Below are 26,537 nucleotides of genomic sequence, written 5' to 3'. Positions count from 1 at the left end.
GTGGTAAATATTAGTGTTTTGGACTGTGTGATTGGTTTTGCATATTTAGTTTCTCTCTCAATCTCCCAAACCAGTTCTTTGCATTTTCCATTAAAAATATCAAGCAGTAGTATAGTTTTTATATCTTGATTTTTAGGCCCTTTAGCAGAGCAACGTTATATTGAAGAGGTAATGATGGTAAGACATAGTGCTTTTCGTTATGGTACTCTCAGCTATATGGAAAAAAAACAATGCTTTTCTGAGGGGAATTTAAATTTTATTCCTTACCTATATTAAGAAAACATATGAAATCATATATGTGACTTATTTTAAGTCTCAATATAGATCTATAAGGATGTAATTTTTTTTCCAGAACTAAGTTGTCTAATGCAAGATCTACTAAAACTCTATCTGTAAATGTTAAAATATCATTTTGGATTATAAACTTATAGTTTTATTTTAGTAACTTGTGCATTTTTGTGATTGAGAATTGCAAAAGACAAATATTTTGTCATAAAATACATTGTGAAGAATTTTATTTTTAACTGTTTTAATTAAAACTTTGTTTTCCAGATTTTGGAATCTCTTTTTAAGGTATGTTTAATATATTGCAGTTTAAGCCTACTAAAATTTAATACATAAATGCATATAAATGAAGAAGAGGTTTCTAAATTTTGAAGAAGTAACAAGAACTCTCAAACTTGCTGTTATCTATATTTAAAAATTTTATGTTCCAGTTGCATGTTACATTAGCCCCATTCTGAACCCTAGGATAAATGAGGTTTGGTTCAGGACTAATATTTGAAAGACAAGGATTCCCACACATGCACATAAACACACACACACACACACGTGTGTGTGTACCCACTTATTTCACTGCAGAAATTTAACCTGTCAATAACTATTTTTTTCTGTTCCTTTTTTATTTAAGTGGTTTCAGCGACAGGTCAATCAGATGGAAGAGGTAAGTAAAACAGTTCTCAGTTGTTAATTAAACTAATATTTTGTCTCATTTGAAAACTAATTTGAAGTATAAGTTACAAGTTTTTGAGTATCTTGGTTATAATCTTTTGATTTAGGTAGAGAAAGAATACATGGGTGATTTACATACTACATTCTTGTATACATCTGGTATGCTCTGAGTTTGACACATTGTCTCCTAAAATTGATTAGTGGAAATTTCGTTATTATTCTTTCCCTGATATATTTTTACTCATAAAATTATATATATATATTTAAATTTAATGTTATTTTAGTGCTATTTTTTGTACTTTGGATTTTCAGGTGCTTTTCCACCAGTTTGAGAAAGACTGGTCTCTAACCTTAGGGGATTTTAATTCTGTTTTGAAAAAGACTTTATGTGTGCTGTTAAAATAGCAGAATGATTTCCAGGGTAGCTTCAGTGATTTATAGAATTATTCTAGTTCTCCCTTGGTTATACTTACAGTTTAGCCCAATTAAACACTCCTGAAGCCCAGGTACTTTAAATTAAAGAGATTCATATATTTAGGATATGAAATTAAAGAGTAAAAATAGAAATTGTAACTGTCTTCTAGCACCTTTTGTTATTTTACCTCTGGCCTCAGAGTAGAAGACTGTCATGGCGTATACACTCCTTGCTTTAGGATAGATATGGCTGACAATGGGAGAGTGTTGTAGTTCTTTCTTGACTGTAGTAGATTGGTCATTATCTTTCCAGAGAAGTAGGATTGGAGTGAAGTCCACCACTCCCCCGCACTCTTGTAAAATGTGTACCTCTTTGCAACCTGGGCAATTCTGCTTACCTTCTGCCTTCTTATTTTCATCTACCAACCTCGTTAATCTATTTTATTCATGGATTTATCTCACTCTCTTCTTTTTACACTTTTTCCTGTCAATGTGCAAGATCCATCCAAAATCCTGGCCTCTCAGTTATTTTACTTCCTCATCTCCGAAGCTCTAGTGCCCATCTTTACCTCTGGCCCCCACTTCAGTCACACTCTGGATCTTATCATTAACCAAATTGCGTTATTTTAGAAATTACTAATTCAGGCAACTCATTCTTGAACTGCAGATTTCTGTCTTTCCAATTATTACTTTAATTTCTGCTCTGGCCACTCTTTGACTTCATCAAGACCACCAGTTCATTTATTCCTATATCTTCTTGCAGTCTTTTTACTCATCTTCCTTTTCAGCCTGGAGACTATGTACTTTATTGCAGTGAATTTCTTAACTTCCTAATCTCCTTTACCTCTTGCTTTTTTCATTGCACTTGTCTAACAAAACTTAACACTGAATAAATGCAATTATCTATTCTTTGGGCCTAGAGCGTAGCTGTGAAACATTGCTGAAGGAAGTGACACAATAAGTCAGACACAATTACTCTAAATACTGCCTGGCAATTCTATTGCGTTTCTGAAATGAATTTCAACCCTTTTCAGCCATCATCTCAATGCCTCCACCCCCTGTCTCATTTTCATCTTCACTCTCACCCATTCACTTGAAATGCTTGAAATACAAGCCGCTGGTTAGAATGCCTTCAATTACTGCTGCCAAACGAAAAGTTATTTACATCTGTACTCATTCTATCTTCCTTTCCTCTTGTTAAACAGAGATACTGTTCCACCTTCTGCATAAGACTCATTCTTTACCTCTGTTTTGAATCTTGTCTCCTCTTAGCTTAATAAATTTGATTAATCATTCTCTCTTATATATTAAATTTTTCCAATTCAGTTGTGTCCTTCCTTTCAAAATTTTTTTAATTTAATTTTTTTTAATTGCAGTAATATTGGATTATAACATTATATAGCTTTCGGATGTACATCATAATATATATCGAATTCTGTGTAGATTACATCATGTTCACTGCCCCAAAACTAATTATAGTCCATCCCCTCACATGTGAGCCTAATCGCCCCTTTTGCCCTCCCCTCTTTCCCCCATGGTAACCACCAATGCAATCTGCATAGCTATGTGTTTGTTTGTCGTTGTTTTTGTCTTCTACTTATGAGTGAGATCATATGGTATTTGACTTTCTCCCTCTGACTTATTTCACTCAGCATAATACCCTCAAGGTCCATCCATGTTGTCACAAATGGCCAGATTTCATAATTTCTTATGGCTGAGTAGTGTTCCATTGTGTATAAATGTCACATCTTCTTTATCCATTCATCCCTTCTTGGGCACCTAGGTTGCTTCCAAGTCTTGGCTATTGTGTATAATGCTGCAATGAGCATGGGGGTGCAGGTATCTTTATGCTCAATTTTTTAACTATGCTATTGTCTCTTTAATTTGATGCTACATTCCCCTCCAGTTATAGGCTTATTTCTCTTTTGCCTTTCATAACCAATTTTTAAAAACTATTTTGTATGCAGATTTACTCACATGAAGGAAATCGTTAGTGGATTATTTTCAGGGAATAAATGCAAAAATCAAGATTTATAAAAGAGAAGAGAGAAAAAAACTTGTAGATAGTTTAGGCACAATGAAACTGGTTGAATTATCTTTTGAAAAAGTGTTTGTCAACTGATAAATTGGCACCTAGTGAAGAGGATAATCTGGACATTCTTTCTTTGAAAGAGCCAACTAGGAATATCAAATGAAACAGAGTTGTTTATAGATTTTCTGTAAAACCTTAACAGTTGAGCTGAGGACCATAATTTACAGGTTTAGAACTAATTTACTGTATACTCTGTTCTTATTTCCAAAGCATTTCTCAGCCTACCCAGACTGGATTGTGTTCTCATAACAAAGAAAACTTTTTGTATGGTTTTCCACAATTTATATGTTGTTAAATTCAACAGGCAATTTTCTTTACCCCAGCCATAGTTTACAGTGTTGATCACTTCTTCATTTTTATTTTCTTTCTTTTTTCTTTCTTTATTTTTATTGTGGTAACATTGGTTTATAACATTACATAAATTTAGGGTGTACATCATTATGTTTCAATTTCTGTGTAAATTACATCATGTTCACCATCCAAAGACTAATTACAATCCATCACCATACACATGTGCCTAATCACCTCTGTCACCCTTCTCCCTTCCTTCTTCCACTTTAGTAACCGCCAATCCAATGTCTATGTGTTTGTTTGTTGTTGTTTTTATCTTCTATTTATGAGTGAGATCGTGTGGTATTTGACTTTCTCCTTCTGACTTATTTTGCTTGGCATAATACCCTCCAGGTCCATCCATGTTGTCACAAATGGCCAGATTTCATCCTTTTTTATGGCTGAGTAGTAGTCCATCGTGTATAAATACCACATCTTCTTTATCCATTCATCCTCTGGTGGGCACCTATGTTGCTTCCAAGTCTTGGCTATGGTGAATAATGCTGCGGTGAACATAGGGGTGCATATATCTTTACGCATTTGTGTTTTCACGGTCTCTGGATAAATATTCAGCAGTGGAATAGCTGGATTGTATGGTAGCTCTATTCATAATTTTTTGAGGACTCTGCACACTGTTTTCCATAGTGGCTGCAATGGTTTTCACTCCCACCAGCACTATATGAGAGTTCCCTTCTCTCCACATCCTTTCCGACACTTGTTGTTTCCTGTCTTGTTAATTATAACCATTCTGAGGGGAGTGAGGTGATATCTCACTGTGGTTTTGATTTGCATTTCCCTATTAGTTAGTGATGTTAAACATCCTTGAATGTGCCTGTTGGACATCTGTATATCTTCTTTGGAGAAATGTTCAGATCTTTTGCCCATTTTTTAATAGGGTTGTTAATGTTTTTGTTGTTGAGATGTATGAGTTCTTTATATCTTTTCGATATTAACCCTTTATCAAATATATGGTTTGCAAATATATTCTCCCTATTGTTAGGCTGTCTTTTCGTCTTGTTGATGGTTTGGTTTGCTGTGCAGAAGCTTTTTAGTTTGATGTAGTCCCACTTGTTTATTTTTCCTATTGTTTCCCATGTCTGGTCAGACATTGTACTTGAAAATATGCTGCTAAGACTGATGTCAAAGAGCGTGCCGCCTGTGTTTTCTTCTAGAAGTTTCATGGTTTTAGGTCTTACATTCAAGTCTTTAATATATTTGAGTTAATTTTTGTGTATGGTGTAAAATAATGGTCTACTTTCATTCTTTTGCGTATGGCTATCCAGTTTTCCCAACACTATTTATTGAAGAGACTTTCATTTCTCCCTTGTATGCTCTTGGCTCCCTTGTTGAATGTTAGTTGTCCATAAACATGTGGGTTTATTTCTGGGCTCTTGATTCTGTTCCATCTGTGTGCCTGCTTTTGTGCCAGTACCACACTGCTTCTGGTTACTATGGCTTTGTATTATATTTTGAAATCAGGGAGTGTGATACCTCCAGCTTTGTTCTTTTTTCTCAGGGTTCCTTTGGCTATTCGGAGTCCTTTGTTGTTCCATATAAATTTTAGGATTCTTTGTTCTATTTCTGTGAAAAATGTCGTTAGAACATTGATAGGGATTCCATTGAATCTGTAGATTGCTTTAGCAAGTATGGACATTTGTTTATTCTTCCAATCCAAGAGCATGGAATATCCCTCAATTTCTGTGTGTCTTCTTCAATTTCTTTCAACCATGTTTTATAGTTTTCAGTGTACCAATTTTTCACCTCTTCGATTAAGTTTATTCCTAGATATTTTATTGTTTTTGTTGCAAGTGTAAATGGTATTGTATTAATTTCTCTTTTTGCTACTTCCTTGTTAGTATATAAAAATGCAACTTATTTTTGAGTGTTGATTTTGTATCCTGCAACTTCATATTCATTTATTAATTAAAAGTTTTTTGGTGGATTCTTTAGGGTTTTCTATATATAAAATAATCATCTGCGAATGGTGACAGTTTTACTTCTTCCTTTCCAATTTGTATCCCTTTTATTTTTTTTTCTTGCCTGATTGTTCTAGATAGGACTTCCAATACTATGTTAAATAAGAGTGGTGAAAGTGGGCATCCTTCTCTGGTTCCTGTCCTTAAGAGGGAGAGCTTTCAGTTTTTCTCTGTTGAGAATGATATTAGCTGTGGGTTTGTCACATAGCGTCTTTATTATGTTGAGGTAATTTCCTTCCATACCCATTTTATTCAGGGTTTTTATCATAAATGCATGCTATATCTTGTCAGTTGCTTTCTCTGCATCTATTGAGATGATCCTGTGATTTTTATTCTTTATTTTGTTAATGTGGTGTATCATGTTTATTGATGTGATGTTGAACCATCCCTGCATCCCTGGGATAAATCCCACTTGGTCATGGTGGATGATTCTTTTTAATGTATTGTATTTGATTTGGTAGTATTTTGTTAAGAATTTTTGCGTCAATGTTCATCAGTGGTACTGGCCTGTAATTTTCTTTTTTGTGTTTTCCTTGTCTGGTGGTGGTATCAGGATATGGTGGCTTCATAGAATGAGTTAGGAAGCCTCCCCTCCTCTTCAATTGTATGGAACAATTTGAGAAGGATAGGAATTAAGCATTCTTTGAATGTTTAGTAGAATTCACCAGGGAAGTTGTCTGGTGTTGGACTTTTATTTTTTGTGAGGTTTTTGATTTCTGATTCGGTCTCCTTACTGGTGATTGGTTTGTTCAAATTCTCTATTTGTTCTTGATTCAGTTTTGGAAGGTTATATAATTCTAGGAATTTATCCAATTTGTTGGTGTATAGCTTTTCGTAGTATTCTCTTATAGTTTTTTGTATTTCTGAGGTGTCCGTTGTAATTTCTCCTCTTTTATTTCTGATTTTATTTATTTGAGCATTCTCTTTTTTTTCTTTGTGAGTCTGGCTAAAGGTTTGTCAATTTTGTTTATCTTTTCAAAGAACCAACTCTTCATTTCATTGATTTTTTCTATGTTTTTGTAGTCTCTATTTCATTTATTTCTGCTCTGATTTTTGTTATTTCCTTCCTTCTACTGATCTTGGGTTTTGTTTGCTCTTCTTTTTGCAGTTCCTTTAAGTGCACTGTTAGATTGTTTATTTGAGATGTTCCTTGATTGTTGAGGTGGTAGGCCTGCATTGCTATAAACTTCCTTCTTAGAACCGCATTTGCTGCATCCCATAAGTTTTGGCATGTCATATTTTCCTTTTCATTTTTCTCCAGGTACTTTTTGATTTCTCCTTTGATTTCTTCATTGACCCAATCGTTGTTCAGTAGCATTTTTTTTCCATCTCCACATATTTGTGACTTTTCTGATTTTCTTCCTGTAGTTGATTTCTAGTTTCATACCTTTGTGGCCAGAAAAGATACTTGGTATTATGTCAATCTTCTTAAATTTATTGAGACGTGTTTTGTGGTCTAATATGTGACCTATTTTGTAGAATGGTCCATTTGCATTTGAAAAGAAGTGTATTCTTCAGTTTTTGGATAGAACGTTCTGTACCTATGGACTGAGTCCAACTGGCCTAATGTGTCATTTAAGACTAATGTTTCCTTATAGGTCTTCTGTTTGGCTGATCTGTCCATTGGTGTAAGTGGAGTCTTAAAGTCTCCTACTATTATTGTGTTTCTGTCTATTTCTCCTTTTATGTCTGTTAATAATTGCTTTATATATTTAGGTGCTCCTATGTTGAGTGCATAGATATTCACAAGTGTTATATCCTCCTGTGGAGTTGTTCCCTTTATCATTATGTAGTGCCCTTCTTTACCTCTTGTTACAGTTTTTGTTTTAGAGTCTATTTTGTGTGATATAAGTATTGTTACCCCAGCTTTCTTTTCATTGCCATTTGCATGTAGTATTTTTACCCATCCCTTCACTTTCAGTTTGTGAGTGTCTTTAGGTCTGAAGTGTGTCTCTTGTATGCAGCATATATATGGGTCTCGTTTTTTTGCCCAATCCACCACCCTATGCCTTTTGATTGGAACATTTAGTCCATTGACATTTCAAGTAGCTATTGATAAGAATGTCCTTATTGCCATTTTTTTCCTTTTGTTCTGGGTGTTTTAGTAGTTCTCTGTTCCTTTCTCCTTCTCTTGCTCTCCTCCCTTGTGGTTTGATGGCTTTCTTTAGTATTATGTTTGGGCTCCTTTGTCTTAATTTTTTGTGTATTTATTGCAGGTTTCTGGCTTGTGATTGCCATCACGTTCATATAGAATAACCTAGTTATATAGCAATCTATATTAAGTTGATGGTCTCTTTAGTTTGACCTCTTGCTAAAAGCTCTATTCTTTTACTCCTCGCCTCCTGCATTTTATGTTTTTGATATCATATCTAACCTCCTTTTTTGTACATGTGTATCTGTTACCCTCTTATCATGGAAATGGATAATTTTAGAACTTTTGTCTTTTGATCTTCATATTAGCTTCATAGGTGGGTGATCTGCTACCTTTATTGAATATTTGGCTTTGCCAGTGATTTTGTTGCCTTTTTTCATAGTTTTCTTACTCCTATTTGTATTCTTCTCTTTTCCACTCAAATAAGTCCCTTTAGCATTTCTTCTAAAGCTGGCTACTTGGTGATAATCTCTTTTGTTTTTGCTTCTCTGGGAAACTTTTTACCTCTCCTTCCATTCTGAATGATAACCTTGCTGGGTAGAGTATTCTTGGCTGCAGGTTTTTTCCTTTCAGCACTTTAAATATATTGTGCCACTCCCTTCTAGCCTGTAAGGTTTCTGCTGAGAAGTCAGCCAATAGCCTATTGGATTTCCTTTGTATGTAACTTTCTGCCTTTCTCTTGCTGCTTTTAGGATTCTCTCTTTATCTTTAGTCATTGACATTTTACTTATAATGTGTCTTGCTGTGGGCCTCTTTGGGTTTATCTTGTTTGGTGCTCTCTGTGCTTCCTGTAAGTGGATGTCTATTCCCTTCCTTAGGTTAGGAAAGTTTCAGCTATTATTTCTTCAGGTAGATTCTCTGCCCCTTTGTCTCTCTCTTCAGGGGCTTACAATTGCTTCAGGCCTCCAGTTGGGTCCAATGGCTGCACCCAGTTGTTTCAGGCTTTGGAAGGTGGGGCTGATCCTCCATGGGGCTGTTGAGAAGCACAAGTCTGCTCCAACTGACCAGCCCCATTGCCCGCAGGGCCAAACACCCCATCAATGCAGTCTTACCCCATGTGTGTACCCCAACCCATGAGAGCAGACCCATTTGCCCAGCTACAAAGGCCCCATTTGTTCCCCCAATTCAGGCCCTCCCCTCACAAATGCCCCACCCTACACTAGTGGATCCACTCACCCAACTGCAGAGGTTTTAGGCACTGCTTATGTGGGTCCATAAGCTGCCCAAGGGCTTGCTGTTGGTTGGGGTTAGTCCCTAGGATGGGCTTCCTACCCTGGCTAAGATGGATTATATTGGTGCTCTAGTAGATGGGGCAGATCTCTGAGCTAACAGGTGAGGGGAAGAACTCCAGTGGCTTCTGGCAGCCTCTGTGTCAGCTTGCCTCTACTAGGTCATAATAATTGCTGCCACCAATGTCTCAGTCTGTGGAGAAGTCTCTCCTTCACTGAAATGCACCCGGAGCCTATCAGATGAGTCTCTTTTCATCAAAGGACTTTGCACTTTTCTTTCTGGTGATTTTAGGTTGCTTTCTGAAATGGGTGAATTTCTGCATGGGCCCTTTAAGAGCAAACTTGTCTTTCCTCTTATGTCTAATAGCTTTTCTTGGGGGTGTTTCCCATTGTAGTTAATAGCCAGCAAAACCAGGTATTATGCCACTTGTCTCAGTTGTGCTAAGTCCAAAATCTGCTTATTGTGGTAATGCTCCCCAGCCCAGATCCCCCTCTCCTCCAGGGAAGGCTTCATATCTTAAGGCTGATCCTGGCTGGCCATGAAGTGTTGCTGTTAGAGGGTGTCTTTTTTCTAGTTAGTTTATACCTAGTTAGTTTTCAGTTGTTTCTTAGGGGTAATTGTTCCAAGAGTAGTTGTAAATTCATTGTATCTGGGGGAGGAGGTGAGTTTAGAGTCTGCCAGTGCTGCCATCTTGAAACCGTCCCTCCACTTCCTCATTTTTAGAACACTTTTCCTTTGGCTTGTGAATTACGCTCTCCTGGCTATTGTTTCACCTTTTTGCTGTCTCCTTTCTAGAGTCAGCTTCTTTATCTAACCATTAAATGTTGGAAGGCCTCAAGATTTCATCTTTTGCCTCCTTTTTAACTCCAGACTTTCCCCTAGGCAATCTCATCCAGTTTTTCCTTTCAAGTATTACCTTTATATTGGTAATTTAGAAATGTACACCTTTGCTCAAAAACATCCTATGAACTCTGGAAGTGTAGTTACCTACTAGACTATTTCACCTCAAACCCAATGGATCAAAATCAAGAATTTTTTACCCCTAAACTCATACCTTTTCCAGTGTTCCTTGTCTCAGTGAATGGTAGTACCATGTATTTAATTGGGTAGACCAGAAATGTGGTAATTTACCTTGACAACTCCATTCCATCTAATTTAATATTTAATTTTGGATTTTATGTCATAAATTGCTGTTAAATATGTCTGCTTTTCTCTGTATCTACTGTTTACACTTTATTGACAGTTATCATGATCTCTAGTATGCCTGAAATCCTGATTTGTGCATTCAGAGTCACCAGAAATAATCTTCAGTACACAACTAAACTTCTGATCTGGAGTTTCAAGTTTTTCCATATTTAAACCCATAACTGCTTCTCTTGAATATTTCCTTAATTTGCTGTATCAGATACATTGCATAAGTGTTGTATTATCTTCCGCCTTTTGAGGAGTGTTTCTCAAAGTATAATTGATGGATCATGTTTAAATATCACCCAGTGTATCATGTTTAAATATCACCCAAGATACCTGTTATAAATGCACACTTCAGATCTCTGAATAAGTTTTACTGAATTAAAGGTTTTTTTGTGCATGTGTTTGTGTTAGGAATCTGCCTCTTTATCAGACTCCTTAGAGGTTTATTATTCACATTAACATTTGAGAATCTTGGAATAATCTTGTTTTTATTGTTGACACATTTTATTTTCAGCACATGATGGTGAGGTTAATGCCTGTGGTTATGTTGCATTAACAGAGATACAAAGATACATGCTGAAGTCTTCAGAATGTATGGTGAGCTGAACCAGAGAAATGTGGGATAAGTGTGTAGCCTATATGCTTCAGAGTTGTTCTCCTGGAACCTGTTCCCAGTTGGTCTCTTTGATGAAGTCTTATAGCTGATAGTCCCACTGTCTATTCCATATTCCTTTAGTTCTATGACATCATCTAGTCTCCTAGAAAGGACCTATGTTCAAATTTAATCTCTTTTGGGAAATATAATATATCAGTTATGGTCTAATAAAGAGACAAACACCATACAGTAATTTGAATAAGGAAAGTTTCACATAAAGAATTATTATAACAGGAGAATACCTACTAAAAAGGTAAAGATAACTCTCAACAATAAAGGGGTAGAAGATCCAGAGAGTAGTGTCTACCTCTAGGATGGAAGCAGAGTACTCAAGGAAGGAACAAGTCTGAATACCCCCATCTTTTTCCTCCCCCTAAGCCAGGGCTAAGATCCAGACCTTGTGAAGAAGGAACAGTTGTCATCACTGTATGGCAGAGAAATTTTTGGGGTGCCATGCTGGTAGAACTGGTACTCACTGGGGAGCTTCCCATGAGGGTGGTACACTGGGAAGGCATCCTCTTTGGTGCTAGGAAAAGCCATCTTCCAGGAAGGTACTGTACCTCTTGGTAGCAAGCTGTTCACAAGGGTGCAAAGCTTCCCAAAGAGATGTTCTGCACTGGTGGATTTTGCTAAGAAGTTTTGGGAGAAGCAGGCCATGGGAGTGTGCCATGCTAGGGACCTTGCCAGGAAGCTACCCATGGGGGTAGTGCTGTTGAAACTTGCTGGATGTGAGAAATATTAGATATAGTGTGCACTTCCCTAGGATTAAGCAGAGAGTAATGATAGAACTAGGAAAGCTTCTTCATCCTTTAGTGTCTAGGACCCTCTACTGACAAAGGCTAACATGCAACCTGTCAAGAGAGAAATGTTCCACTACCATAAGCAAGACAGTACAGATGGATTTTTAGATGAGGGGCAATAAATTGATAACTGTGCGTGATTGCTACATCACTTTTTAGACTCAATTTATGATTGGTGTTTTTTGGTTTGGGATCTTGTCTTTGTCCACAGAGTCTCCATTCATCTCCTGCTTCCTTCCACCTGCTCTGCTTCCCCCGATCTCGCACTTCAGGCACATTGCCTAGTATTCACCTCCTGCTATTATATCCTAACCTATTCCAAGTAGCCATTACTAAAATGAAGTCTCTGTTTTAAATTCCCAGTGCTAGAATTTCTCTTTGCTAGTTCCTAGGACTATGTCTTGACTCATTTTTTTTCCAGCTTTCCCTCCCATCATAAGGATTGGAGGTGTCCACATGCGTGGATCTGTGCTGTTCTCCTGTAAAAACTTCTTGACCTCAATTGCTGCTCTGCTTATTTATGTCTCCACATATTGGCTATTTCTAGTTTCTGTCATTGTGGTATCTTGAGCACTCATTCTTGCTGAACATTCTTTAAATAGTTATTGCGTAGAATACCAATTATGGTTTGTCATCTTATTCTGTGGATCTTACTGATTCTCCCAGCTGCTCATTACTCTGCAACTTGATCTATTCCAAAAGGCTTGAGACATCCCAGTGGGTCTCAGTCTTACCCATGCAGACTGAGGAATGCCAGCTCCATAGACCTTTATACATTAACTTCTGGGAGTTAGTAGAAGCTATTGTCCTTTGAGAGCAAATTACTATCTCTCCATAATTTGTCACAGTAAGAGTCTTTTTAGAAAGGATTTGGAGAAGTAATTACTTTAGAATTGGCTTGTAAATATTTTGAATTGCCTTTAAGTGATCCTGTTACAATTGTTATTAAAATTGCTTAAAATTCTTATATATTAGAATAGTAAACAGAATATTGGATTTGAGTTTTGACATGTAAAAGTCAACATTTAGCTATAATTATGTCCCTAGGTAATTGCTCGTATATTTGTAAAATATTGGTATTTGATTATAGCTATAGATAATAATATAAAAATTGTTTAGATATGATAAGTGAAATGAAATGTCTTTGAGGTATGGGAGTAAAATGAGTATTTCCTAAGTAACTGGCTAATTTTATTATTTTAGATAAGTAAAGATCAAACTATTTCAGAAGCAGAGTTGCCAGCATCTGACACAACAGTCACTTTAAGCATTGCACAACTAGTAAGCCAGGTGCAAAAACTTGAAGAACTGAAAAATCGCCTTAAACAGCAGTCTAAATACTCCTTAAAAACCATGTTGTCTAAACCCACGTAAGTAACATCTAAGACTTAATAGAATTAAAAACAGTAAGAATGGGTATATAATTAGTAACAAATGTAAGATAGTGGTTCAGATATTATACTATACATAGAACTTCTAAATCAAATTCAGTGGTCTAGTCAGCTTGTTCCTATCTGAAATTTTTAATAGTTTGAAATGACACTGTCTAATACAGTAGTCGCTAGCCACATGTGGCTATTAAAATTCAGTTCAATTTAATTAAAAAACCGGTTTCTTAGTCACACTAACCTTATTTCAAGTGCTTAGTAGCCACGTGTGCCTGTTGTTAGAAGATTCTATTGGACATTGCTGGCTTTGAAATATCCAGCTTATAAGTTCTTCACTCAGTTTGATTAGGTAGCTTCTGTAGTAAATAGGAAACTATTTTAGGTATAATTAAATAGCTCATTGTTCATGAACATCATCATTAAAAGTTGCAGAAGGACAGGGATATGTTCCAAAGAATAATTTCCTACTTTTTAGTTGAGAAAAGCTGTTTTTGCTGGGTGAGAGGAAGGTTTAAATGATTACAATGATACTCCTATTATCTGTTGACACTCGTTTTTGATATTTGAGGTCTAGCTGTCTTGAAATTAAATAGATGAATAAGTCATCATCATAGAATACCTTCAGTAATTTTTTTCCACCTCACACAGTTAGCATTTTTTTTTTGCGGTGAGAACACTTCAGATCCACTCTGTTAGAAAATTTCAAGTATGCAATACGTTAGTATTATTAACTGTGAACATAATGTTGTACGTTAGCTCTCTAGAACATATTCAACTTATAACTGAAAGTTTGTACTCTTTGATAACATCTCCTCATTTTCCCAACCCCTCAGTCCCTGGGCAACCCCATTCTACTATTTGGTGCTAAGAGTTCAACTTTTTAAGATTCCACGTATAAGTGAGATCATACAGTATTTGTCTTTGTCTGGCTTACTTCACTTAGCATAATGTCCTCCAGGTTCATACATCTTGTCACAAATGACAGTATTTGCTTCTTTTTTTATGGCTGAATAATATTCCATTAAGGAATGCAAACATGGGAGTGTAGATATCTCTTCAAAGATAGTGATTTCATCTCCTTTGGGTAGATACCTGGAAGTGGGGTTGCTGGATCGTATGTTACTTCTATTTTTAATTTTTTGAGGAACTTCTATACTGTCATCCATAATGGTCATATCAGTTTACATTTACACCAACAGTGTGCAAGGGTCCCTCTCTTCACTTCCTCACCACCACTTGCCTCTTGCCTTTTTGATAATAGCCATCCTAACAAGTGTGAGGTGATATCTCATTGTGGTTTTGATTTGCATTTCCTTAATGATTAGTGATGTGGAGCACCTTTTCATGTACGTGTTGGCCATTTGTATGTCTTTTTGGGAAAAGTGTCTATTCATGCCCGTTGCCAATTTTTTGATTGAGTTATTATTTTTGCCATTGATTTATATGAGCTCCTTATAAATTTTGGATATTAACCCTTTGTCGGATATATGGTTTGCAGATATTTTCTCCCATTCTGTAGGTTGGCTTTTCATTTTGTGGATATTTACTTCACTGTACAGGAACTTTTTTGTTTGACACAATCCCATTTGTTTATTTTGCTTTGGTTGGTTGTGCTTTTGGTGTAATGTCCAAAATATCATTGTCAAGACCAATGCCAAAGAGCTTTTCCTGTGTTTTCTTCTAGGAGTTTCATAGGTTCAGGTCTTACATTTAAGTCTTTAATCCAGTTTGAGTTCATTTTTGTGTATGGTATAAGGTAATTGTCCCATTTCATTCTATTTCATGTAGATATCCTGTTTTTCCAGGACCATTTATTGAAGAGACTATCCTTTCCCCATTGTGTATTCTTGGTGCCCTTGTCAAAGATTAGTTGACCACATGCATGAGTTTATTTCTGGGCTCTTTGTTATGTTCCATTGGTCTGTGTGTCTGTTTTTTTTTCCTGAGGAAGATTTGCCCTGAGCTAACATTTGTGCCAGTCTTCCTCTACTTTATATGTGGAAGACTGCCACAGCATGGCTGCTGAGTGGAGTAGGTCCACCCTTGGGATCTGAACCAGAGAACCCGGGCAGCAGAAGCAGAGCACAGGGAACTTTAACTACTAGGCCATGGGGCCGGGCCCTGTGTGTCTATTTTTATGCTCGTATCATATTGTTTTGATTACCATAGTTTGAAATCAGGAAGTGTGATTCCTCTAGGTTTGTTCTTCTTTCTCAAGATTTTATTGACTATTCAGGCTCTTTTCTGGTTCCACGTGAATTTTAGGCTTGTTTTTCTATTTCTGTGAAAACTGCCATTGGAATTTTGTAGAGATTGCATTGAATCTCTAGATCACTTTGGGTAGCATGGACATTTTTAACAATGCTAATTATTCCAATTCATGAACAGGATATCTTTCCATTTATTTGTATCTTCTTCATTTTCCTTCATCAATGTTCTGTAGTTTTTAGAGTACAGATCTTTCATCTCCTTGGTTAAATTTATTCCTAAGTATTTTATTCATTTTGATGCTGTTGTAAATGGGATAGTTTTCTTAATTTGTCTTTCTGATAGTTCATTGTTAGTGTATAGAAGCACAACTGATTTTTGTATATTGTTTTGTATCCTGCAACTTTAATGAATTCATTTATTAGTTCTAACAATGTTTTGGTGGAGTATTTAGGGTTTTCTATATATTAGATCATGTCATCTGCTAACAGAGACAGTTTTACTTCTTCCTTTCTACTTTGGATGCCTCTTATTTCTTTTCTTGCCTAAATTTTCTGGCTAGGACTTCCAGTACTATGTTGAATGAAAGTGGTGAGAGTGAGCACCCTTCTCTTGTTCCTGATCTTAGAGGAAAAGCTTTAAGCTTTTCACCATTGAGTTGATGTTAGCTGTGGTTTGTCATATATGGCCTTGATTATGTTGAAGTACGATCCTTATATACCAATTTGTTGAGAGTTTTCATCAGGAAAGGTTATGGAATTTTGTCAAATGCATTTTCTGCATTTATTGAGGTGATTATATGGTTTTTATCCTTCATTGGTTAATATGGTGTTTCACACTTGTTAATTTGCATATGTTGAATCATCATTACATCCCACTTGACAAATCCCATTTGATCATGGTGTATAATACTTTTAATGTGCTGTAGAGTTTGGTTTGTTAGTATTTTGTTGAGGATTTTTGCATCTATGTTCATCAGGAATATTGGCTTGTAATTTTCTTGTAGTATCTTTATCTGGCTTTGGTATCAGGGTAATGCTGGCTTCATAAAATGAGTTTGGGAGTGTTCCTTCCTCTTCAGTGTTTTGGAAGAATTTGAGAGGGATTGGCATTAATTCTTTAAATGTTTTGTATGATTCACCTATGAAACCATTTGGTCCTGGGCTTTTCCTTATCAGGAGGTTTTTGATAACTGTTTCAATCTCCTCACTATAGGTCTGTTCAGATTTTTTATTTCTTCCTTGCTTAACCTTGGTGGGTTTTATGCTTATAGGGATTTATTCATTTCTTCTAGGTTATCCAATTTAGTGGTGTATAATGTTGATAGTAATCTCTTATGGTCCTTTGTATTTCTTAACATCAATTATAATGTCTCCTTTTTCATTTATAATTTTATTAATTTGAGTCTTCTCTCTTTTATTCTTGACTAGTCTAGCTAAAGATTTGTCAATTTTGTTTATATTTTCACAATACCAACTCTTAGTTTTGTTGATCTTTTCTATTATCTTTCTAGTCTCTATTTCATTTATTTTTGGCCTGATCTTTATTATTTCCTTTTTCTGCTACTTGTGGGCTTAGTTTGTTGTTCTTTTCTAGTTCCTTGAGGCATAAGGTTCTTTATTTGAGCTTGCTCTTTTTTTCTGCTGAGGAAATTTGGCCTTGAGTTAACATCTGTGCCAATCTTCCTCTAGTTTGTATGTGGATTGCCACCACAGCATGGCTTGATGAGTAGTGTAGGTCCGTGCCTGGGATCCAAACCTGTGAACCCCGGGCTGCCAAAATGGAGCATGCCGAACTTAACCACTACTTCACTGGGCCGGCCCCTCTTTCTTTTTTTCTTAATGTAGGTCTTTATTGTTATACACTTCTCTTTTAGAACTGCTTTTGCTGCATCCCATAAACTTTGGTATTTTGTGTTTTCATTTTCATTTGTCTCAAGATACTTTCTGATTTCTTTTTTGATTTCTCATTTGGCCCATTGGTTGTTTATGAGCATGTTGTCTAATATTTGTGAATTTTCGAGGTTTTTTTCTGTTATTGATTTCTAGTTTCCTACAAGTGTGATCGGAAAAGATACTTCTTATGATTTCAGTTTTCTTAGATTTGTTGACTTGTGTTTTGACCCACATGTGGTTTACCCTGGAGAATTTTCCATGTGTGCTTGAGAAGAATGTATATTCTGCTGCTGTTGGATAAAATGTTCTGTATATGTCTGTTAGGTCAATTTGGTCTATAATGTTTCAGGTTGGCTGTTACCTTATTGATTTCTGTCTTGAAGCTCTATCCACTGTTGAAAGTGGAGTGTTGAATTCCCTACTGTTATTGTATTTGCTGTCTATTTCTCCCTTCAGTTCAGTTAATATTTGCTTTATATATTTAGGTGCCTCAATGTTGGGTGCATGTATGTTTGCAATTGTTATATCACCTTAGTGAATTTACTCCTTTATTATTGTATAGTGACCTTCTTTGTCTCTTACAACCAGTCTTGACTGAAAGTATATTTGGCCTAATATAATTATAGCCACCCCTGCCGTCTTTTGGTTACCATTTGCGTGAAATATCTTTTTCCATCCCTTCACTTTCAGCCTCTGTGTGTCCTTAAAGTTGAAGTGAGTCTTTTGTAGGCAGCATATTGTTGGATCCTTTTTAAAATTAATTCAATTAATTAATTGATCTATATCTTTGGATTAGAAAATTTAAACTATTTGCATTTAGAGTAATTACTGATGGATAAGGACTTACTGTTGTCATTTTGTTAATTGTTTTCTGACCGTTTTGTAGATCCATTGTTTCTTCCTCCCTTGCTGCCTTACTTTTGTGATTTGTTGATTTTTTTGTGGTGGTATGCTTTGATTCCTTTATCTTTTGTGTGTCTACTAGAAATTTCTTCCTTGTAGTTACAATAAGGTTTACATAAAACATCTTACAACAGTCTCTTTAAGCTGATAGCAACTGATGTAAAATCACTTTTGATTCTCTCCTCCACACCTTTTATGCTACTGATGTCACACTTTACATCTTTTTATTTTGTGCATCTGATAACAAGGTGTTATAGCTGTAGCTGTTTACAATACTTCTGTATTTTAACTTTTGTACTAGAGTTAAAAGTGATTTATACACCACCAATATAGTATTAGAGTATTCTGAATTTGATTATATATATATACCTTTACCCAGTGAGTTTTGTACTTTCATATGTTTTCATGTTGTTACTTAGCATTCTTTTGTTTCAAGTTGAAGAACTCTCTTTAGCATTCCTTGTAAGGCAGGTCTGGTGATGAGGAACTCACTCACCTTTGTTTGTCTGGGACTGCCTTCATTTCCTCTTCATTTCTGAAGGACAACTTGGCCTGGTATTGTATTCTTGATTGGAATTTTTTTCCAGCACTTTGAATATCATCCCACTCCCCCCTGGCCTGCTGGGTTTCTGCTGAGAAATCTGCTGATAGCTTTATGGGGATTTCCTTACATGTGTAGAGTCTCTTTTCTCTTGCTGCTTTCAAATTCTCTTTTTGTCATTGACTTTTGAAGGTTTGACTATAATATATCTCAGGGTTATCTTCTTTGAGTTGATCTTGTTTGGGGTCCTTTGAGCTTCGTGCATCTGGATGTCCATATCCCTCCCAAGATTTGGGAAGTTTTTAGCTATTGTTTCTTTAAATAAGCTTTCTACTCCATTCTCACAGTCTTCTTCTGGGATTTCCATAATGTGTATGTCTATCCATTTGATGGTGTCCCATAGGTCTTGTATACTTTCTTCACTTTTTTCATTTTGTTCCTTCCACTAACTGGCTAAGTTTAAATGACTTGTTTTTGTGTTCGCTGATTTTTTTTTTGTGTGTGATTGAGTCTGCTGTTGATGCTGTCTATTGAATTTTTCAAGTCTATCATTCTCCAGCTCCAGGATTTCTGTTTGGTTCTTTTTTATGGTTTCTATTTCTCTATTAATCTTCTCACTTTGTTCATTCATTGTTTTCCTGATTTTGTTTAGTTGTCTATGTTCTCTTGTATCTATTGGGCATTTTTAATAGATTATTTTGAAGAATATATTTAAATAATTCTTTGTCAGGAAATTCATATCTCTCTAGTTTTTTTGTATATATATGAAGAATGTTGGCCCTGAGCTAGCATCCATTGCCAGTCTTCCTCTTTTTGCTTGAGAAAGATTGTTGCTAAGCTAACATCTGTGCCAATCCCCCTCTGTTTTATCTGCGCTGCTGTCACAGCATGGCTGGATGAGCAGTGCTAGGTCTGTGCCCAGGATCTGAACCCATGAACCCTGGGCTGCCAAAGTGGAGTGTGTGAACTTAATCACTATGCCACTGGGCCAGCCCCATAGATCTCTTGTTTTGGGGGGTTAGTTATTAGAGCTGTATTAACTTCTTTGGTGGCATTATGGTTGTCTTATTCTTGTGATTTGTGTAGCCTTGTGTTGTTGTCTGTGTATTTGAAACAGCAAACACATCTTCAGTCTTTAAAAACTGGTTTTGACAGGTAAAGACCTTCTCTTCTCAGGGCCTTGGCTGATGCTATTGTCTCAGGGATTACTGTCAAGTGAAGTTGGAGCTGAGTCATGTGGCTGCTGCTGGGTCTGCAGTGGGGTCCATGGTTGGTAGACCTGTTACCAGGGGCTCAGGTGGGGCGTGGATTGTGTCTGGTCTTTGGGTAGATGGAGCTTCCTTCTGCACTTTGGTCAGTAGGGCTGGCTCTGGGAAAAGGGTCCACTTCAGAATCTGCAGATGATGGGCCTGTTACCCAATGTAGTTCTCTCCAAGCGTAGTTCTGTCTGGATTCCTGTACTCCCAGGAGGTCATTGGGCAGATCCTTGGTTGGGCAGAATTGGCCCTGGTATACAGCTAAGAGGGCCTAAAACTGAGTCACAGGGCTGGTTGAGGGTCCACAGTTGATACTGAGGTCTGTAGGCCTGCCTCTGGGGATACAGATAGGTGCATTTCCTGGTGGGTCCCAGGGCAGGCAGAACTTCTCCCTGACTGTGGCTGTACTGGGCTGGAGCTGAGTTATGGGGCCACTTCAAGATCTAGAGTCAGACTGAGGTTGGCAGGCCTGTTACCAGGGGAGGGTTGGGTGTGACTCCCACTGGGTACCTTGGTGAATGGTGCTTGCAGTAGGACCAACGCCAAATGTGGTTATAGCTGAGTTCACAGAGGGGCAGTACTATTTCTGGGTCTGAAGCTGCATCCACAGCCAGCAAAACTACCACTTCTACACCAGCCTGCCTTCCCAAAATGGCCCTCCTGGATCTTGGGCTCCATGGTGGTTTCATAATCTCCCACCTGGGTCCTGCAGCTCTCACAAAGGCACTTCTGTCTGTGGATGGCTGTTAAATTATTGTTGCTGGAGGGCAGTATGTGTGTGGGACCTCCTATTCTACCATCTTCCTGATATCACTTCTTTAGTGATTTTTTTGGGAGGTGGGAATGGTGGTAGGTAAAAGACAGTTTGAATAAGCTACACATAGATTTCTTACTTCATTTCCATGGTCTGTTATATTTGATGAATGACATAAATACTAACCATTTTCATGTTAGCACACTCTGATTATCCTCTTACTTCACCAACTGCTTTATTTTTTCAGAGCAGATTTAGGTTCACAGCAAAAATGAGGGAAATGCACAGAGATTTTCCATATGCCACCTGCCCCCACACATATGTAGTCTCCCCCATTATCAACATTCTACACCAGACATTTGTTACAGTTGATAAACCTACATTGACACATCATAATCACCCAAAGTCCATAGTTAACATCATGGTTCACTCTTCATGTTATACATTCTGTGTGTTTGACAAATTTATAATTACATGCATCCATCATTATGGTATTGTACAGAGTATTTTTTACTTCCCTAAAAATCCTCTGTGCCCACCTATTTATCCCTCCCCTCACACCTCAACACATGGCAACCACTGATTTACTGTCTATATAGTTTTACCTTTTCCAGAATATAATATGGTTGGAATCATACAGTGTGTAGCCTTTTTAGATTGGCTTCCATCATTTAGTAATACACATTTAAGGTTCCTCCAAGTCCTTTCATGGTGTGAGTTCATTTCTTTTTAGTGTTGAGTAGTATTCCATTTTCTGGACATACCACAGTTTATTTATGCATTCACCCACTGAAAGATACCTTGGCTGCTTCCAAATTTTGGCAGTTGTGTATAAAGCTGCATCTGTGTGTAGGTTTTTGTGTGGATAAAAGTTTTCAACTCCTTTGGGTAAATATTCAGGAGCACAATTGCTGGATCATAAGGTATGTTTAATTTTGAAAGAAACTGCCAAATTTTCTTGCAAAGGGTCTATATTATTTTGTATTCCCATGAGCAGTGAATGATAATTCATATTGCTCCACATCCTCACCACCCTTTGGTATTATCAGTTTTCCAGATGTGGCCATTCTAATAAGTGTGTTGTGGTGTCTTGTTGTTGTTTTAATTTGCATTTCTCTGATGACATATGACGGGGAGCATCTTTTCATATGCTTATTTGCTATCTATATATCTTATTTGCTGAGGTGTATGTTAAGGTCTTTGGTCCAGTTTTTAATCAGGTTGTTTGTTTTCTTATTGTTGCATTTTAAATGTTCGTTGTATATTTTGGATAATAGTCTTTTCATCAGATATGTATTTTGAAAATATTTTCCCTGTCTGTGGCTTGTCTTCTCATTCTCTTTATATTGTCTTTCACAGAGTAGAACTTTTTGATGAAGTCCATTATTTCTTTCATGGATTGTGCCTTTGATGTTGTATGTAAAAAGTCATACCCAAGGTCACATAGGCTTTCTCCTGTGCTGCCTTCTAAGGGTTTTATAGTTTTGGGTTTTACATTTAGATCTGTGGTCCATATTGAGTTAATTTTTGGGAAGGGTGTAAGGTATTTTCTGGATTAATTTTTTTGCATAAGGATGTCCAATTGTTCCAGCACCGTTTGTTGAAGAGACTGTCTTTTCTCCATTGTGTTGCCTTTCTCCTTTGACAAAAATCAGTTGACTATATTTATGTGGGTCTATTTCTGGGCTCTCTATTCTATTTCAGTGATCTGTTGGTCTACTCTTTTTGTCTTGATTACTAAAGCTTTATGGTAAATCTTGAAGTTGGAAATTGTCATTCATCCAACTTTGTTCTTCAATATTGTGTTGGCTATTCTGGGTCTTTTGCCTCTCCATATAAACTTTAGAATTAGTTTGTCAATATCCACAAAATAATTTGCTGGGATTTTGATTGAGATTGCATTGAATCTATAGATAAAATTGGAAAGAACTGTCATCTTTCTATCTATGAACATGGAATATCTTTCCCTTCATCTAGTTCTTTGATTTCATTCATCAGAGTTTTGTAGTTTTCCTCCTATAGATCTTGTACGTATTTTGTTAGATTTATACATATTTTATTTTTTTAATATTTCTTATTATATTGGATATTTCCACTTGGATATTTTGCTGTCATCTCAAGAATTCCAAATCACATCTCGTTCTGGTTTTTTTTGGTGCTGTATTCTTTCTCCAGTCACCCATCGATCCATTATTATTCCCTTTTCATAAAACTCCATTTTAAATCAGATACTAAAATTTTTCTTCAGAATTTATTTTCTTTTCATCCTTGAAGTTGTTATCTTAGTTCAGACTCTTTTCATTTAAAGGTAAATCATTTAAATTGCCTACCAGCTAGTCCTCCAGTCATTAGTCTTTTCCTCTCTCTGTTCCATTCTGCCTCTATAATTACACTAGAATTTTTTTCTAAAAATAAAATTTTGGGGACCAGTGGGGAGCTGAGCCTCCACACCCATGTACATCAATGAGATGGTAGGAGATGGGGTTCAGCACTCCGCTCACCCTTCCATCCCCTAATATCTCCACTGAACTTCCACTTACATCCTGCAGTAACAAAGTGATGTCAGCTAACTCTCCACCCACCCTCCCTGGTGTCAGTGTAGGCCACTGGGATGCTGAGGTCACACTCCCATTTGAAGAAAATTTGGCAGTGAAAGTCAGTGCCCTACTTTTGCCGGGAAGGTGTGAGCAGGGCCCAGTGAAAAGTTGAATCTACACACTCAGCTGATTCTCTCACTATACCCCAATAGAGGACTGCCTGATTTTAAAAAAGTCTAAATAGAATGCAGAGTCTCATATCCAAAATGTACAGGATACAATATAAAAAGTTGTCATAGCAAAAATAAGGAAAATCACAACTTGAATGAGAAAAGACAATCAACAGATGATAACATCAAGATGAACCTGATGTTGGAATTATCTGACAAGAACTTTATTTATTTATTTATTTTGATTGTGGTAACATTGGTTTATAACATTCCATAAATTTCAGGTGTATATCATTTTATTTCAATTTATGTGTAGATCATACCATGTTCACCACCCAAAGACTAATTACAGTCCATCACCACACACATGTGCCTAATCACTCCTTTCACCCTCCTCCTTCCCCACTTCCCCTCTGATAACCACCAATCCAATCTCTGTCTATATGTGATTGTTTCTTGTTGTTTTCCTTCTACTTATGAGTGAGATAATATGGTCTGAAAAGGACTTCAAATCAGTAATCACAAAAGTACTTTAATGGGCAATTATGAATTTTCTTGAAACAAATGAAAAAATAGAAAATTTCAGCAAAGAAAAACAAGTTATAAAATAAATCCAAATGGAAATTATAGAAGTGAAAAATACAGTGACCAAAATAAAAAACTCTTTGGAGATTTTTGGAGATTATAGTGAACTTGAGGATTGATCAATTGAATTTACTCAATCTGAACAGCACAAAGAAAATAGGCTGAAAACACAACAGTTTTAGGGACTTCTAGGATGACAACAAAAGAGCTAATGATGATATCATCAGTATCCTAGATCAAGAGGAGCTAGAGAGTAGGACTGAAAAAAATATTCAAAGAAAGTAATGGTTAAAGCTTCCCTATTTGGTGAGAGACAGAAAATTACAGATTCAAGTTTAGTGAGTTCCAAGGAGGATAAATGCAGAGTCCACATGAAGACAAATTTCATAATTGAATTTCTGAAAACTAAAGATCAAAAAAAATCTTGAAAGTAGCTAGAAAGAAATTTCACATTATTACAGAGGAACACCAGTTAGAATGATACTGATTTCTCATGTGACATCATGGAGGAATAAGTGGCAAAAAATTTACAAGTACTGAAAGAAAATAACTGTCAACTGGAAATTCTATATTTATAGGTAAATATCCTTTAGGAATGAGGGGAAATAAAGATATTCTGAGATAAAGGAAAATTAGAGAATTTGTCATTAACAAGCCTACCCTTTACTGATCAAAGTGGTAAAACATTTATATCAGTAGACTAAATTACATATGTATATTCTAATACCTAGAAGAACCACTAAAAAGAATCATACTGTTTTTATATACTCAAAACCACTACAAAGAAAGAAAAAATGGAAACCTGAAAATGTTACGCAACCTATAAAAGGTAAGAAAAGGGAAAGAGAGGAGTGAGCAATAGAAGAAATGAAGATAAAACAAATAATAAAAAGGCAGACTTGAGCCGTAACATACGAATAGTTACTTTAAATGTAAGTAGTCTAAATGCACCAATTCAAAGACAGAAATTAGCAGAGTGGGTGAAAAAACATGACCCAAAAATATGCTATCTACAAGAATCTTACTTCACATAGAACAACATAGATAGGTGGAAAGTAAAAGGATTAAAAAAAGACATGTCACACAAATATTAATTTAGAAAAGAAATGGCTTAATACTAGCAGATAAAGTAGACTTCAGAGCAAATAAAATTACTAGAGACAAAGAGAGACATTACATAATGATAAAAAGATCCATCCATCAGGAAGACATGATGATCCTAAATGTATATACACCAAATAACAGTCTCAAAATACAAGAAACAAAAAGTGATAGAGGTAAAAGGAGAAATAGACAAATCCAAAATTATACTTGGAATTCCAACACTTCACTCTCAGCAATTAATAGAACTACTAGGCAGAAAATAAGTAAGGATATAAAAGACCCAAATAATACAGTCAACCAATGGAATTAAATTGACATATGTAAAACATGTCAGACAACAACAGCAGAATACATTTTTTTCAAGTGCTCATGGAATATTCACCAAGATAGACCATTTTCTGGGCCATAAAACAAACCTCAAACAATTTAAAAGAATTGAAATCGTACAGAGGATATTCTCTGACTGCAGTAGAATTAAACTGGAAATCAGTAACAGAAACACAATAAGAAAATTTCCAAACAGTTGGAAATTAAACACGTGTATCTAAATAAATCATTGGTCAAATAGGAAATCTCAAAGGAAATTAAAAAAATTCATGAGTGAATGAAGATGAAAGTACAACATATCAAAATATATGAGATGCAGCTAAAGCATTGCTGAAAGTGAAATTATAGCACTAATGCTTACATTAGAAAAGAGTAAAACTCAAATCCATAATCTATTTCCTGTATCAAAAAAGTAGAAAAAGAAGAGCAAAATAAACCTTAAGTAAGCAGAAGGAAGCAAATAATAAAGATAAGAGCAGAATCAATGAAATTGAAAAGAAGAAACACTAGGAAATAGTGGGGAAAAAAGATTAAAAAACCAATAAAATTGATTTGCCTTTTGCAGTACTGACAAGGATAAAGAGAAAGTTACTAACAGCCAATATCAGGAATGAAATGAGTTATCACTACAAATTATGCAGCTACTTAAAGGATAATAAGGCAATACCATGAATAACTTTATACTAATAATTCAATAACTTAGGAGAAATGTACCAATTACCTCCAAACCACAAGGTACCAAACTAAAGATGAAATAGATAATCTGAAGGGTGTCAAGATGATGGCATAGGTAGACTCTGAACTCACCTCCTCTCATGGACACAATGAATTTACAACTACTCTTGGAACGATTACCCCTAAGAGGGAACTGAAAACTGGATAAAAAGAAACCCCGCAATAAGGGACAGTGCTCATTGAAGTAGAAGAGGCAGAAATTGCTTTCTGTAAAGAAAAATGCCAGCCAGGAGCAGCCTTAAGGTACAAAGCCTTCCCTGGAGGAGTGAGGCATCTGGACAGGGGAATGGTACCACAATAAGCAGCTTTTGGACTCATTACAACTGATACAAGTGTCATAATA

The 26,537-nt window shown here is 36.2% G+C and overlaps 1 protein-coding gene across 1 annotated transcript in view; it reads left to right on the top strand.

The window, feature by feature from the left end:
- The window catches only part of CCDC7 (coiled-coil domain containing 7), a 485,718-nt gene that overhangs the window by 33,000 nt on the left and 426,181 nt on the right, over positions 1 to 26,537 (top strand). The window contains exons 4-6 of the mRNA XM_046679053.1: positions 553 to 573; positions 911 to 943; positions 12,995 to 13,161. Coding sequence (XP_046535009.1) covers positions 553 to 573; positions 911 to 943; positions 12,995 to 13,161 — 221 coding nt within the window. The remainder of the gene's footprint in view (positions 1 to 552; positions 574 to 910; positions 944 to 12,994; positions 13,162 to 26,537) is intronic.

This window comes from Equus quagga, chromosome 12 (genome assembly GCF_021613505.1).
Source record: "Equus quagga isolate Etosha38 chromosome 12, UCLA_HA_Equagga_1.0, whole genome shotgun sequence".
Lineage (NCBI taxonomy): Eukaryota > Metazoa > Chordata > Mammalia > Perissodactyla > Equidae > Equus > Equus quagga.
Note: the sequence above shows the minus strand (reverse complement) of the source record. Positions and strands in the feature narration are given on the sequence as shown.